The sequence below is a fragment of the Globicephala melas genome, chromosome 5, assembly GCF_963455315.2.
Source record: "Globicephala melas chromosome 5, mGloMel1.2, whole genome shotgun sequence".
NCBI lineage: Eukaryota > Metazoa > Chordata > Mammalia > Artiodactyla > Delphinidae > Globicephala > Globicephala melas.
Window position 1 is genome coordinate 92,478,448 of NC_083318.1, and position 16,607 is coordinate 92,495,054.

Here is a 16,607-nt window from a genome sequence, read left to right on the forward strand (position 1 = left end):
CATAGAGTAAGAAGGCAGGTCAAGACAGAAGAGGGACTAGAAAGACTAGAAGAGGGAAAGGAGCAGAGGTTGAAATACACAGTAGATGCAATGAGAGTGAGGATTTGAAAAGGTTAAATGATAAGAGGGTGAACTGAGAAAGAATAACAACATAGTTTAAATATGAGGGGTGAAAAAATGATATCACACTTTTACTAATTACAAGTAATAGGTTTCCCTAATTGTACTAATATTTATATAGTAACCTGGAATAAATGGTTCTCTTGTCCTTTTCCCCAGTGTTCTGACTGATACATATATTCTCATACCTTAAAACCAGTTCAAATCTCTGTGAAGCTTTTCTCCTCTCCCAAGTGTCTCCTCTGGACCATCACACCACGTTCTGCCTAGGTCTCCGCAATGATTCCTCTCACAGTATGTTGTTTACACAAGTCAGGGAAGGGAAAACTATATTGCTTTTTAAAACCAAAACTGCCTGCAGCCACTTCTGCCTCTAAGTCAGTGGCAGATTTTAGCTATAGAGAGTCTTCTATTGAATAAAATATGTTCACAGGGCTTCCCTGGTGGCGCAGTGGTTGAGAGTCCGCCTGCCGATGCAGGGGACACGGGTTCGTGCCCCGGTCCGGGAAGATCCCTCATGCCGCGGAGCGGCTGGGCCCGTGAGCCATGGCCGCTGAGGCTGCGCGTCCGGAGCCTGTGCTCCGCAATGGGAGAGGCTACAACAGTGAGAGGCCCGCATACTGCAAAAAAATAAATAAATAAATAAATATGTTCACAGTCCATTGTGGCTGTGACCTCCAGAGTATGATTTGGAATGGTCCAGTGAAATTAAGAGAGAATGAAACTGCTTTGCATTTAAAATTAGCAGGAATTTGGGGAGGTTGGAGGCAAACAAGGGAAAAATGTAAGGGGACTAGAGAGAGAGCTAAGGAACAAGCCACCTCCATAAATAGGTGGCTGGTGGAGTGAAGTTGTCGGGTCCTGGTAGTGAATGTGGCCTAAGAGATTCTAAAAAGGGAGTAGGGTAGCATTCACATTCAGTTATCTTCTGTTTGGTTCTCTGTCACTCCATCACCCCAAACCTTTAATAAAGTTGCATGCAACTTTATTGCCTTGCATTTATCTTGCATTGCATGCAAGAATGCCTTATGTTTTGCAGGAAATTAAGGGAAAATGGCTAACTCCACATCTGGGTCTGTTCATGGCATAGAAAATAGAAAAGCCATGGAAGGCAGGACACAAAGAAAATCAAGTCATTGGAGTCTTCAGGAAATTAGAGTGAGGTGACCGTGAGAATATAAGCCCATGGAATCTAAAACAACAGCAAACAACAACAAAACTTTGCCAGAGGTGATGGGCTTCCTCTGGGATGTGCAGTAAGTGTTTGAATATTTTTTCCTAAATATCCAAGGAAAGGGGACCGCAGTTGTCATCTGGGATGCATGTATGATTATATATACATTCTGCTTTTGACACAGAGTAAGCGGTCAGTATGGATTTGTTAAGTACATGGATAAAAATTCATGGATAAAAAACCAATTCTATTTTATTAGGGCAAGAAGATCAGATACTGTCTTGCTGGTGTGAGAAGTCATCAAAAAGTAGGAGAGCATATATATATATATATATATATATATATATATATATATATATATATATATATATTTTTTTTTTTTTTGCCTCAAAGGAAGCAAATTTTCAGCCTGATGAGAACGTACAATTTAACACATAGAGGCCATTTGGTGATCTTTTTTTTTTTTTTTTTTTTTTGGTGGTATGCAGGCCTGTCATTGTTGTGGCCTCTCCCGTTGCAGAGCACAGGCTCCGGACGCACAGGCCCAGCGGCCATGGCTCACAGGCCCAGCCGCTCCGCAGCACGTGGGATCTTCCCGGACCGGGGCACAAACCCGTGTCCCCTGCATTGGCAGGCGGACTCTCAACCACTGCGCCACCAGGGAAGCCCCAGGAGAGCATATATTAAATTCCATCTTCAAAGACCGATAAAAGGAAAGTGGCTGTACTACCCTTGAAAAAATATGAATAATATTTACATGTCATGTACACCCTTGAAAAATATGAATAATAAAGCTGGGAGAGTAACATGCAGTTAGTTACTAAGAGAAGGTAAAACATAAGGGGAAATGAAATCCTTACAAAGGATTATAGGAGTGAGCAAAGATTATCAGAAAGAAATAATGGCCGGGTTGACAAGCTTAACCTCAAAAGTACAGTGTGTTTTTTATTCTTATGTCATCTCAGTAAGGCAGACAATAGCAACACCTATACAAGAGCAAACCAGAGGCACACACACAAAATTGTGCTGGTCTGTAACATTCCGCCAGTCAGTGATATTGTCCAAGCCCAGTTTCCTACTCTAACGCTGACAGTGAGAAAAACCAAGAGTGCAAAAGAAAGACCATTTTTAAAAACTGGAAGATCCTCCGCCAACCTTCCTGTAGTGTTAAGCCCTGTTTGTATTTCATTTCACTACCCGTCTCTCTGCGGAAAGACCCACACCTGGCACACACCTGCTGTTGTTTTTAACGTTAACCTTTTGGACAATTTTAGATAACACTGGAGGCATTCTAGGAAATTAAGAATCACTATAATAGCAGTAAGTTGTGATTTAAAAATAACGTAATAGTGACTTGCATTTCAGACACCTAATCATTTTTTCCATAGCATCGTGATAGAGTCTAAAGCGGTAAATTGTGCTTCAAAAAAGTAGATTTACAGCCACATTTATAATATTAAAGCACTTTTCAGACTAAAGCAGATAAATGAAGATTAAGGCAAGAGGTTTTTTTTTTCTTTATTTATAGAATCAAGGTAAGGAGAATAAATTCAAGATGATAGAAATTGTTGTGGATGGAGTTGAGGTGTGAGGATTATTTCAAGCCATAAAATCACTCCACATAAATATGTAACTCCAGTGCCAGCTTTCTTTACATAGTAGAGAGAAACAGACTAGATTTAAAAGTCAAAAGCTGTTAATTGTCTTGTTGTACTGTTAGGAGTTGACCTAGCATACAACACACAGTATATAAAAGCTTGCCGTACAGACTACTTTATGGAATAATATGGTACTGAAATAATTATTAGAATATTTAATGGAAAAGTACAAAATCTTTATTCTCCTCTCCTGGAAAAATCCACAGTGCTCTCACTTCTCATTTTTGAAAAAGGATTTCTAATACTTGATACCAGATGACTTTTGCCAAGTGCTTTTAGAATCTGGATAAGGTTGTTCTGAGACACAAAGCACTGAACTTCTTTTTTCCCCTTTCTTTTCTTATTGTAAAAAATAAGGACTCCATTCAGCCCATCATGTCATTTTACAAAGCCAACCAAATCACTTATTTTATTCCCCTTCATATTTTCCAGAAGATTTCTAGGCAATTTTTCAGAAACCACTTTTCCTTCATTTTAAGAAAGAACCTTCCCTTACTATCCCTCACGGTTACCTTTCATGTCTGAGACTGACTTTATAATTTTACTATCCTTATGCCCAGCATTATAGATATCCTAAAACAAAGCTAAGTCATTGACCAGAAGACTGCTGAAATCAGGACAAACAAGGCTATTTATTCACAGTTTATAATGGCAAGGAAGTCAGCCACCATCACTTGCATTTAGCAGAGACTCAAAGATGAACAAGGAAGTGAGAAAGCTTGATAGTGGAGATCAGGGGGGAAGCTTCAAGCATGATCTGATTGGAGGCTGATGGCACTGAGAAGCTGAAGAAGGGAAAACTAAAAGCAGGGCGTCACTGAGCCCCATAGAGCATTTCAGCCATCGCAAACTTCAGTTATCAAGGGATAATATTATAAAAGTCTTATCTGTTATTTTACACCACAGGGGAAATTCTGTGGACGTTGCCATAATTGCTGCTCACATTTTCAGTCATCACAACAAATAAGATACATGTCCACCATTAAAATGAAATAAAACAAAAGCAGGGCATCAAATGTAATTGGTTTGGGGAGCCTATTTGGCTTTTTCTGGTTGGTCTTGAGCTGGAAGCAAAGGCAAAAAATATGGAAGCTGACAGCGACTGACCATGTCCTGCCCACTGTGGTACACTTGCTGCAGAGGCAGTAGTTTGACTTCCTGCAACGGTTGCTGCAGAGAGGTTGTGGGTCAGAGTTCTATTGTCATATATGATATAGTCTGGCCACTGTTGTATATGCAGTCTCTCATCTCCCCTTTTGGTCCGTATCTTACTTGTCAGAAGGTAACCAATTTATGGAAGGCTAAAGAGCCAACTTCCATTTCTCAGAGATTGTTAGCCACCTTCACAATCAACTGCAGAGCAAGATTGTCTTGACCTTTTTATTATACAATCATGGTGATCATATGATGAGAAAGTGGCTATTCGAGGCAGAATGCAATGGACCGACATAACGAGCATTGTGATAGCAACAAGAATAATTAACAGTTCCTGTAAAATGCTTGAACCAGGAGTTCCAATCATTGAACCAGGAATTCCAATCACTCAACCCAGGCCAAGAACCAATTTCATAAACCATGAGAATCAACCTTAGAGAAAACAGTATCTTTTTCATTATGGTGACGTATAACCTGTTCAGCCATGTTCTGTCACTGATACGAGTAGAGCAAGAATTAGCAATGGCAAAGACGCCACCATGACTAGTGAACAAGAAATCTAGAGCAATGCAACTGTTCATCACTATTCATGGGAATGTGTTGAGACTAATCTGTATTCCATCTAAAACAGAGGTGGTAGCATTAATACCTCTGCCAAAGCTAGTGATAAGTTTCTTACAGTCTTTTCCAGTTGTATGATTCCCACAGGTGGGAATCATACTGCTCTGATGGTTTGCATAAACAATGAGTCAGTAATTCTCCCAGGTAGAATACCTGAATAATCAAGGGTGGCATCGTTTTAGAGTTTGTGTCTGAATCAGGATTTCCAGCCTTGAGGATTTATAGAATTAAGGTCTCTTTGTACAGACAAATCTCAGAGTACTACTCCTAAGGTTTATGAGGTGTTGGTCTGAGGCAAACAGGATCAGGCATTCTGGACACAAAGGAAGTGGGATCTGGTAGAGGTATACGGAAAGCCAGGGAAAGAGGAGTAGTTCATGGCAGAACCAAGACTTTACATTTGTTGTTTCACATATTTGTATCTGTTAGTCTCTTACAGGTAGCAAGTATTTGGTCCACCACCCTTCATAGGTTATTAAGTTCAAATTTAGAATAACCTTGGTTATCATCAGTAGGTTGTGACTTTGTTATGTCCCTCTCTTCTAGAAAAAAAGAAAAAATTATTACAGGTTGATTTGTTTAAGGTCATTTGTCCACCCTTTGCCTCTCCTTCTTATGACAAGTAACAGTATTAGAGAACACAAAAAGGAAGTCCAAAGAGAGCAGAAAAGGATGAAAAGGAATGGCTTGATTCTACCAAGGATGCCAAACAAGTGGAAACCAATAACAAAACCTGAGTATTAAACTGTGAATAAACAGCCAAGGAATGCAACACAAAGAGAGCATAGTTCAGACCAGGTGCTGACTTTCCATGTCAGCATGAATCTGACAAGTCATGAGCAGCAATCACAAGGGACCTCTGTGGGTACCGCACCAGGTTGAAGGCTGGGGTTCATAGCATTGAGCAGTGCACACTGCATCTCGGTGGGATCTCAAAGAAAACATGAGTAAACAAAGACCACCCAAATAAGAACCAACATAGGCTGTTTGTTCGAAGTTTGCTATAGCAAGGGAGTCAACACCATCACTTGTGTTTTGGGACAGACTGAAAGATGGGCAAGGGAATATGAAAGTTTTATAGTGGGAAAAAAAGGGATGGCTTCAGGTATATGTTTGGAAGTTGCTGGATGGGGAAACCGGAAGGAGGCTACCTAGAAGCAAGGCCTCTTATATGATTGGTTTGGGGAGTGTGTTGGCTTTCTTTGGTTGGTCTTGTGTTGGAAACAAGAGAGAAAAATAGGGAAGTTGACAGCAAGTGACCAAGTCTTGACCATTCTAGACTGGTTCCTACAGAGGTTGTGGGTCAGAGTTCTGTTGTCATATGTGTTCTGGCCATTGGTCATTGGTACATTCGTTCTCTTGGAGCCAAAGTATCTATTTTCCTTTCATAAAAAAATTTACTGTTACACAGTGTCTTTGTCTGTTCAAGCTGTTATAACAGAATACCATAGACTGGTGGCTTATAAACAGCAGAAATTTCTTTCTCAGAGTTCTGGAGGCTGGGAAGTTCAAATTAAAGTATCAGCAGACTTGATATCTGGTGAGGGCTTGTGTCCTGGTTCATAGATGGCCATCTTCTCACTGTGTCCTCACAGGGGAGGAGAGGGGTCCCTTTTACAAAAGCACAAATCCCAAGCATGAGGGCTCCACCCTCATGGCCTAATCACTTCCAAAAGGCTCCACCTCCAAATACCATAACATTAGGCATTAGGATTGAACATATGATATGGGGGGAACACAAACTTGCAGTCTATAGCACACAGATGTAATATTTAGGCAGAGAGGACATTTTGTTAAGAGCATTAGTTAAAGTGAGAATAAGACAGGATTTTTTAAAGAAAGATCTTCATCTTTGAGATGCTCTTTTCTAGTTATTCCAGTAAAAACCAGGCTGGCTGGCCTTTAAGACTATAAGTAATCACGTTCATCTAACATGATATTCATTAAATTAAGCTCTTGATTTTTAAACCTCTTGTTAGGCTTGCCAAAACTTGGGGTAACCAAAGCAAAAATAATTCAAAAATATATAATAAAACCTGATTAACTGATTTCTTCAATTCAGAATGTGTTATACTTCAGATAAGAAAAATACTGAAGTTATTTACTAACAAAGATGTATTTTGCTAAATAAATTATTATGTATACCTAAGAGTCAAAAATATCTCCTTTTCTTTTTTATATTTTTCCAGTTTTATTGAAATACATAAGTTAAAGGTATACACAACAGTGATTTGATATATGTATATATTGCCAAATGATTACCACAATAAGTCTAGTTAACATCCATCACCTCACATAGTTACATTTTTCTTTCTTATGAGGAGAACTTTTAGGCTCTCCTCTCAGCAACTTTCAAATATGCCTATGGTATTATTAACCATAGTCATCATGCTGTACATTACAACCTCTGAACTTACATATCGTATAACTGGAAGATTTTACCTTTTGACTACCTTTACCCATATTCCCAACCCTTACCTCACATCTGGCAATCACCAATCTGTTCTCTGTTTCTCTTAGTTTGAGGTTTTTAGATACCATGTATAGGAGAGACCATACAGTATTTGTCTTTCTCTGTCTTACTTATTTCACCTATAATAATGCCTTTAAGGTCCATCCATGTTGTCACAACTGGCAGGATTTCCTTCTTTCTCATGGCTGAATAATATTCATTTATTTATTAAATATATTAAATAATATCTAATATATCCATTGTTTATATATACCACATTTTTTGAACACTTAGGTTGTTTCCATATCTTGGCTATTATAAATAATTCTGCAGTAAGTACAGGGATGTAGATGTTTCTTCAATATAGTACTTTTTTAAAATTTAATTAATTAATTTAGTTTTGGCTGCGTTGGGTCTTCGTTGCTGCATGTGGGTTTTTCTCTAGCTGTGGCTAGCGGGGGCTACTCTTCATTGCAGTGCGCGGGCTTCTCATTGCGGTGGCTTCTCTCGTTGCAGAGCACAGGATCTAGGCACGTGGCCTTCAGTAGTTGTGGCACGCAGGCTCAGTAGTTGTGGCTCGTGGGCGCTGGAGTGCAGGCTCAGTTGTTGTGATGCACGGGCTTAGTTGCTCCGTGGCATGTGGGATCTTCCCAGACAAGGGCTCTAACCCATGTCTCCTGAATTGGCAGGCAGATTCTTAACCACTGTGCCACCAGGGAAGTCCAAGAATATTTTCAAGGAACCTAAAAAAAACATCAATTCAGTACAACCTGAAATGGAATCTACCAAGATGTGTTACAATTGATGGTGGTAAAAGTATGTGTAGAGCACAAAAAAGGCCTTATTGGACGAATTCACAAATATTGTGAAAAAGTAAGGTATTTAAAGCCCAGGTTATTCATTGTATTTTTCATTACAAATATTTGTGGACATATTCAAATTTATCATGTATTATTAAACCTTTAGTATCAATGGTGAACCTCACTTGCTTTCATGGGCTTAACAATTTTCATTTACATGAATGTTTTTCAGAAATAGAAGCTGAATATCCTGACTTGCTCTGCCACACATCAGTTCAATAACGTAGCGGTGGTATGTTTTTATTATGATTATTTTTAGCCCAGAGCTGATAATTAAATTTTTCTGAATGGGAAGAGCTATCCTCAGTCACTATTACTGAACACTGAGTGACTTTGGAAATTAGCTTTTGCTACCCTCTGCATTAGCCAATTGCTTTAGGTTGCAGGTGGCAGAAACCCAGTTTGAACTAGCTGGACCAAAAGGGGAAATTCATGAAAATGCTCACAGAGTGGGGGTGGGGGGGGAGAAGGGCAAGGATGTGGTTGAACCTTAGAGACTAGGAACTAGTGTGACTAGGGACCAAAATGCCACTGGGCATCTTTTCTCCCATTTCTACTTCTCTCCAAGAATCAAGTTTCTGTATCCTAATTCAGACCAGTTCCTTCCACATGCTGGAGTGGTCCACCAGAGTACCAGAACCCCATAACTTCATCTCAGAGCACAACTATTAGTGGTATTTTCTGGTCCCAAGTTTGAAAATCCTGGGGAAGTGCACTGAGTAGGACAAACAGAGCCTGATGTCCACCCTATACCAATCACTGAAAAAAGAGGCAGGCTCCACAGGAAGATGCAACCACTATTGGAACAATTTGCTTGGAGAAGGGAAAAGAGAATTTCTCTGAAGAAAGGGCTGCTCTGGACAGATAAAACAGTCGATGTTCTCAGCAACCTTCTTAGATGTTTTTGCTAAACCAGCAGTTCTCAAAGTGTGGTCCACAGACTCCTAGGGATCCCCAAAATCCTTTCAGGTCTGCAAAGTCAAGACTCTTTTCATAATAATACTAAGATGCTATTTACCTTTTTTATTTTTTAGTCCTTTTTTAAAATTTTTGTGGAACACAATTTTTACTTAAAAGAACAACTAAAAGACAAACTGTGGTTATTCAGACTTGGATATTTGTCAGGTATTTTTTCTGGGATGTTAGATGTCACTTCAAGGAAAGCAACCAAGCTTTCAAGTGAAAATTAGAATTTTGCCAAACTTGCATCTTCTACCACTAACTTGATAGCTTCCCAATATTTAAAGACTTTTTTGATGATATGAGTGGAGATGTTAACAAGTATAGTTTTTGATGTTGTATAATGAAATGTGTTGAAATTCGGAAGATCTGCGTAACTCAGTGAACCAATATTTTCTATATGATCAATGCATGATGTTACAAAATCACACATGGGTAAAAGACACATCCAAAGTGCAAAATAGACCAATGGATTTTAATGGAACAGAATATGAAAATTTTATTGAGATGCTTTCAGATTCCACCTTGCTACTAACTTTTAAGAAACCACTGTTTATTGAGTTTTGTTGCAATATGAAAGAACAAAACGCGCAATTACCTGAAAGGGCCCTTGAACAAATAGTTTTCAGAGTTCTAATTTTAGAAGTGCAAAGCGGTCCTGAGACCAAAATGTTTGATAAATGCTGCTCTAAACTATGTAAAAGTAGACTTCTAGGGACAAGCAATATTGTCAATGCCTCTGAGTGGTAAGGAATCGCTAATGCTACACTGACAATTGGGAAGATTTTACTATTAATACTCGTTTTGTAATCATCATCATAACCATTCTTACCAAATATAACAAGTAAACATTTATTAAGGCTCTGCTCTGTCTAGGGTCTGTTCTAAATGTTTTCCATGCATTAATTAAGTAATTAATAATATAAGGATTATATTCAGTAATCCTCTGAAGTAAGGTGTAATGATTATCACGGTCTTCACTTCATAGAGGGGAAAACTGAGATTTAGAGAAGTTAATGAGGGTTAGAGGCCACGCAATCAGCAAGTCTTAGGCTTCCAACTACTCCACTGTCAGTTAAGAAAGTCCCACCAGCACTGCTCTGTACTTTTACAGCAGATATCCATGAGGCAAGGCAAGAGGCTGGGCCCAGTTCTCTATAGCCACACGGCCCGTTATGATAGCTGCTAGCCATGTTTTGTTACTGAGTATTCAAAATGTACCTAGTCTGAATTGAGATGTTGTATAAATGTAGAATAAACATTGGATTTTGAAGACTTGCAATAAGAAAAAGAATGTAAAATATCCTATTAATGTTTTGCTATTCATTACATGCTGAAATGATAAATATTTTAGATACATCAAGTTAAATAATCATAGCATTAAAATTAAATTCACTTGTTTCTTTCTCCTTTTTCAAAATATGACTTTTAGAAATTTTAAAATTACATATATGATTTGTATTTTACTTCTATTGGACAATGCAAATCTACAGTATCAACTCAATCAAGTTTAAAAAGCAGTTTCATTATGTGCATCACCTCCAAGAGGCCAGTTTCTTCCTTCCTGAAATATTTTAAGGGTCTCCTCCTTAATTAAAATAAAAATTAGTGACATGTGGTTTAGTGTCCTCAAAGCGCTCCAAACAAGTTTATTTAAATCAGGGAAACAATTATGTTTCATCATGTGCTTTTAAAATTGCCTTTGTTCAAACAAACATTTCTTGGCAAAGTTCCAAATTTCCTGTTTTTTCATATTGCATCACTGCCTTTAATCTTTTTTACCATTAATATTTTTAAAAGGAAATTGGAGTTAAGAGAGAAGCAAAGTTATGTAATTAAGTATATAGCAAAAGCCAGGGAGATATTTTTGCAGTGCAACTTGGGAAGAGAAATGAAACCAAGACAAAATATATCAGGGTCTTGAAACTGCTGCACTCCTGCCTTTGGGGATGAGGGGTTGGGGGAGGAGCTGTCAGAGATAGTTTAGAGCTTTCCCCTGCAACTCAGATGTAGCAGGAGTGGAAATGCCCAGGGGAGAATCCAAGTTTCGTAATCTTTTATATGAAGAAATAGCTACAGCAGGCATTAATGTTTTCTCCTTGTACTTTAGATCCCCAAATGAGTTTTAAATGTACCTCAAAGTTTCTCCTCTAATAATAGCTAACATTTACTGGCACCTAGAACATGACAAGCCTTTCACATATGTAATCCACTTAATCTTCCCAATGAAGCCAGGAAGAAACTGAGGCATAGAGATACCAAGTAATGTCAGTTAGTAGATGGAAGAGGGGGGATTGGAAGCCAGCCTATGGGGACCATGGAATAGACATCAGAACTCAGCCTCTAACCACTGCACAGACTGCCTTACTTACCCAGCTCTCTCAACCGAGTTATTTTGTCTCTCCTAGGCCATGATGAATCCAAGAGTCCAGAGCTAACACTTCCATATTACCTAAAATGTATTACCCGACTTTATCTATAAATGATGATAAATTTAGGATGTCGAAAGTTAAGTCAACCAAGGGCAATATTTTAAAAATATTGAACGTCTGCAACCCTAGCAATTCATTTAATCACTGATCAAAAAAAGAGTGGGAGTCAGTAAAAGGCAGGTTTATCTTAGATTTTATCCCAGTGGAGCATTATGAAAGAACCAAGAAATCTCTGAAGAAACTGGCTTTTGCTATAAGGCATGACTAAAAAGTTACATGCAAATTCCATCCCTGACCCCAATGAGGAGTGCAAGTCCCCCTGCCATAATATCTTAGCATCTTTTGGTTTCCTTCATACTTACACTTTTGTTAAGTATCTCTCAGTCTCTTTATTTGCAAAATTGGGATAAACTTACAGAGTGTAGAGTTTACAGATTACACAAAATGCTTGAAACAATCCCTAACAGAACATAGAACAGAAGCTCAATACGTGTTAGTGGGTATTATTATTTATAGCATTTCACATAATAAAGTATTGCATATATTTTGAACTCTTTTTTATTCAATTTATTTTAACAAACAACTATAAAACAGTTCACCCGTTTCTCCCATCCCCCACCACTTTAACATAATAAATTATTGCATATATTTTGGGGATCATTCAATGTTTGACTCCTCACTACTAGAATATAAGCTTCCTGATGGCAGGGACAATTAACCACTGTGGCATACATCACAACCATGAAGAATGTGCTTCCTTGCTTTCTTGAAGTTATGCATGGCCACTGACTTCCTTTAACCAGTAAAGGTGCGGAATCGTCACTTCTGGACTTCCCTCGTGGCGCAGTGGTTAACAGTCCGCCTGCCAATGCAGGGGACACGGGTTCAAGCCCTGGTCCGGGAAGATCCCACATGCTGCGGAGCAACTAAGCCCGTGTGCCACAACTACTGAGCCTGCGCTCTCGAGCCTGCTAGACACAACTATGGAGCCCGCATGCCACAACTACTGAAGCCCGCGCGCCTAGAGCCCATGCTCTGCAACAAGAGAAGCCACTGCAGGGCTTCCCTGGTGGCGCAGTGGTTGAGAATCTGCCTGCCAATGCAGGCGACATGGGTTCGAGCCCTGGTCTGGGAAGATTCCACATGCCGCAGAGCAACTAGGCCCGTGAGCCACAACTACTGAGCCTGCGGGTCTGGAGCCTGTGCTCCACAACAAGAGAGGCCACAATAGTGAGAGGCCCGCACAGTGCAATGAAGAGTGGCCCCCGCTTGCCGCAGCTAGAGAAAGCCCTCACACAGAAACGAAGACCCAACACAGCCAAAAAATAAAATAAAATAAAATAAAATAAAAGTATTTAAAAAAAAAAAAAGAGAAGCCACTGCAACGAGAAGCCTGTGCACCGCAATAAAGAGTAGCCCCTACTCGACACAACCAGAGAAAGCCCGCGTGTAGTAACAAAGGCCCAATGCAGCCAAAAGTAAGATTAATTAATTTTAAAAAGGAAGGACTCGTCACTTCCAGGTGGAAGACATAAATGCTGCACATAACTCTCCTCTTCTTTCTTTCCTGAGTATAGAAGCAGTTTCTGATATGGAGTATAACACCGAATCCTGATGTAGAAGATATCTACTCTGGGGAGTAGCCTGGATCCAAAGCAGATGACGATAAGCGAGAAGTAAACCTTTATTGCTTAAGCCTCTGAGACTTTGGGGTGGTTTATTACAGCAGCAGAACCTACCTACCTTGACTGTTACAACCTGTCTCATTCCCACAGCCTAGTATAAGGTCTGGCACCTAGTAAGTGATCAAATATGTTTTCACTAAATTAATAAATCAAAAGTTTTAATTGTTAATAAAAATGAATTATTTTAGTTAAAGAAATTATTTTCAACTCTATTCTGTATACAACGAAAAGCTTTGGAGATTTTAACTGATTCATACGTGGGAGTCACAATCCTTTGGGTACAAAACTATCATCTTAGATATCAAAGCCTGTCACACATGCTTTACACTACTAAGGGACTCCATTAATGTCTGTTGAGTTTCAACTGAACAATTTTTTTTCTGTGAAGTGTTTTTGAAAATCTTTATTTCTGTCATAGGGTCACTTACTTAAATGGCCCCATCTAAAGGCACCAGTGCCTTACAGAATGTGCTTGCAAAATTCCATCTGTGTGTGGTCCCTGCCTCCACGGCAGTCACCACACAGATGCAGTAATTCTTCATCATCACATAGATTAGCCTAGAAACCAGAAGGACCTGAAGGTCAAAAGCATTAAGAGAGTTTGCTTAATAAAAATAAATTTGCAGTTTCTTTGGCCAGGGAGGAGGAAAGGGGGTTGGGCATTTGGTTGTAATATCTTTGACTTCTCATTTCAACAAGAATCAATAAATTTACCAAGACAAAAGAGAAAACATGAGCTCAGTTTAATCTGGTTGTGGAAGCGTGACAAGCTCTACAAGTGGTGACGGTGGGGTCAGGAAGAGGAACTGACATCATCACAGATAAAGTCATGAGGCCCAAGGGAGTGAGAAAATACAACTTGGGGCTCTGTCTGGTATATGAGAAAGAAGTCACAGAACAAGAAAGCTGTTCTATAGGATGGATAAACAACAAGGTCCTACTGAATAGCACAGGGAACTATATTCAATATCCTTTCATAAACCATAATGGAAAAGAATATGAAAATATATAGATAGATATACACACATATAAACATATATATATATAACTGAATCACTTTGCTGCACAGCAGAAATTAACACAACATTGTAAATCAACTATACTTCAGTAAAATAAATTTTAAAAAGAAAGAAAGAAAGCTGTTCTCCAGCACTGCTAGGTCCTGTGCAAATCAGTTCTTTAAGAAGGCTCCTTAATCCCAGCTCTAGTGACTAGGGGACCACCAGGCTCATAATAACATAGATATTGGAAGATGACCTAGCATCTGGTCTGATAGACGTGTAGAAAATAAGCAAGTCTAAGGTGGTGGAGAGGATTAAGTGAAGGATCAGCTTCGATCTGTGTGAACACACAGAAACCTTGGGCTTTGAAGAGAGAGTATAGTACAGGGATGACCCCAGGTCCCTAGGCAGGCAACTTATCTGTACCATTAGCTAGCTGTGTGATCTTGGGCAAGTACTTAAACCTCTGCACGCTTTCATTTTCTCCCCTGAAAATGAAGCTATCATAGCGCCCACTTCAAAGAATTGTTCTGAGAACCTGACCTGGTTAATACCTGTACTGCACAGTTGTCTAGCACACAGCAATTCTCAGGAAATGTCAGCCCTTGTTATTATGCCCTGGTACACAAACTCTTCAGTTACGGGATCCAGCCCTTACCAGCTATGTGACCTTGAGCACATTACCTAACTTCTCTGTGCCTTAGTTTTTTTATCTTTAAAATGAAATAATAATTCTTATGTCGTAGGGTTGTTAGAAGCATCGTGATACAACACCCAGTAGGGTGCCTGGCTCATAATTATCGCATGATCACTGTTACCTGACATTAGTACTGTTTCTTCTCGTGAGAAGCTGAGTAGGACGGCAGACCTCCTGGCCCAGGCACCAGGAAATGCAGTGGGGTTGAATGTGTGTGAGGGTTTAACGTACATGCAGGAAGGTTTGGAGAAATGAAAGAAAAGGAAAAGGTTCTCATACTTGGAAAGCAGTGTATGTTCCCTTACCGTAGTGGGGTCTTGGCTCTTCGAGGTGACACCTAAGATGGCACGCGGTCACGTGTTTGAAGGTTGTTACTCCTGTAAGAAAAGCTGAGGTAAATTCCTGAGGGCAGAAATCTGCTCCCACTTCTCTGCCTCCCCTTAGTTCCCAGCACAGCGCTAGCCGCCCCAAACATTTGCTGAACCGGGTCGAAACTCGGGTCTCGCGCCCTGACTGTCCAGCAGAGGCCGCCCTGGGCCGCGACTCCCGGGACACGAGGGCTGGGAGAGGAAAGGCCAGGGGTGGCCTTGTCATCTCCGCGGGACCCGGGTGGGAGGGGTTTGGCGGCAGCAGTCGCGGCGGCGGAGGCGGCCCGGGCGGCTGGGATGGAGCAGAAGCGCGCCGGGCGCCGGAGTACAAGCAGCTGACGGAGCCGCGCGGCGCTCGCCTAGCTTCCCCTACCGCCGCCCGGTCGCCCGGCTCCCACCGCAGCCAGCGGACAGAGGAGGAGCTGCCCGCGCTCTGGGCGCTCGGTCAGTCCCGGCAAACTCTCCCGCTGCCCGCGCCGGGTTCGGCACCAAGCACCAGGGTACCATGGTCTACAAGACTCTCTTCGCTCTCTGCATCTTCACAGCAGGTATTTTGGGGCGCCAATCTGGCGGAGGGCTGGCCCGGCGACTAGCGCTGGGGGCGGGGGCTGAACCGGGGAGACCGGGAAATAAGTCGCCGCGCGCTGGGGGCCGGAGTGGTGCGAGCCTCCAGCGTTTCGCAGAGCTGCGTGCGCAGTTGGATTTAGAGCGATGTGCGTTTTTGGAGAACCTGGGCCGAGCCGGACCGAGGGGATGACAGGGTTCTTCCGGCCGCAGCCCGCGCCCGCACAAACTCCGGGCTTTGTGAAACAGGTGGCTGCACGATGCGTTTGAAACCCGGGCTGGCGACACTGACTGAAACTAGAGGCTTCTCGGGTCTCCGAGCACACCCTGCCAGAGTTGGGCACCAGACCTCTTGACGCGGTTGGACTCAGGGAGGGATAAGAAGGAGAAGCAGGAGGGATCGCATCTGGGAAAGCTTTAAGCCGTGGCCGCGCACCCGGCGGGGCTGGTTTGCGTTCCCCGAGATTTGGTGGTCTCTCATCTCCGGCGACCCTTCCTAGTTACGCGTGGGGGTGATGCGGCCTTAACAGTCTCAGGGCAGCTGCTCCGACCCGGCTCGAGCTCGTGATCACCCCTGGGGATTTGCAATTCTACCCTATGGCCTGGAAACTCCCCCAAAATATGTGCCCTGGCAGAAACTGTTAACTTGGCTAAAACTAGCATCCTCCCCGTTCCACCCACTCCTCCTACACACACTCACCCTCCGGACGGCTTCCCCACGCGCGCATCGCTGGCCTCAGGACCACGGATGGCAGCGGCCTCCAAGCAGGGCCTGGGGAGAGAGGAGCCGGAGGACTGAGCTCGGCTTGGTGGGCGTAGAGGAGAGATTCAGAACAGCTCTTTAAGTCTGAGGGTGGGGT

The 16,607-nt window shown here is 41.5% G+C and overlaps 1 protein-coding gene and 1 long non-coding RNA gene across 3 annotated transcripts in view; one reads left to right on the top strand and one right to left on the bottom strand.

Moving 5' to 3' along the window:
• The window catches only part of LOC115864330 (uncharacterized), a 29,710-nt gene extending 13,162 nt beyond the window's left edge, over window positions 1–16,548 (bottom strand). Inside the window, exons 1-2 of one of the 2 annotated variants that reach the window (XR_009564033.1) lie at window positions 16,448–16,548; window positions 15,121–15,192 (exon numbers count right to left, since the gene is read on the bottom strand). This is a non-coding gene — a long non-coding RNA (uncharacterized lncRNA). Of the gene's footprint in view, window positions 1–15,120; window positions 15,724–16,447 lie in introns of those variants that run through there. The other variant, XR_009564032.1, reaches the window with a different exon arrangement.
• The window catches only part of PARM1 (prostate androgen-regulated mucin-like protein 1), a 100,647-nt gene continuing 99,265 nt past the window's right edge, over window positions 15,226–16,607 (top strand). The window contains exon 1 of the mRNA XM_030877869.2: window positions 15,226–15,731. Within this exon, the coding sequence (XP_030733729.2) occupies window positions 15,689–15,731 (43 nt within the window). The 5' untranslated portion in view covers window positions 15,226–15,688. The remainder of the gene's footprint in view (window positions 15,732–16,607) is intronic.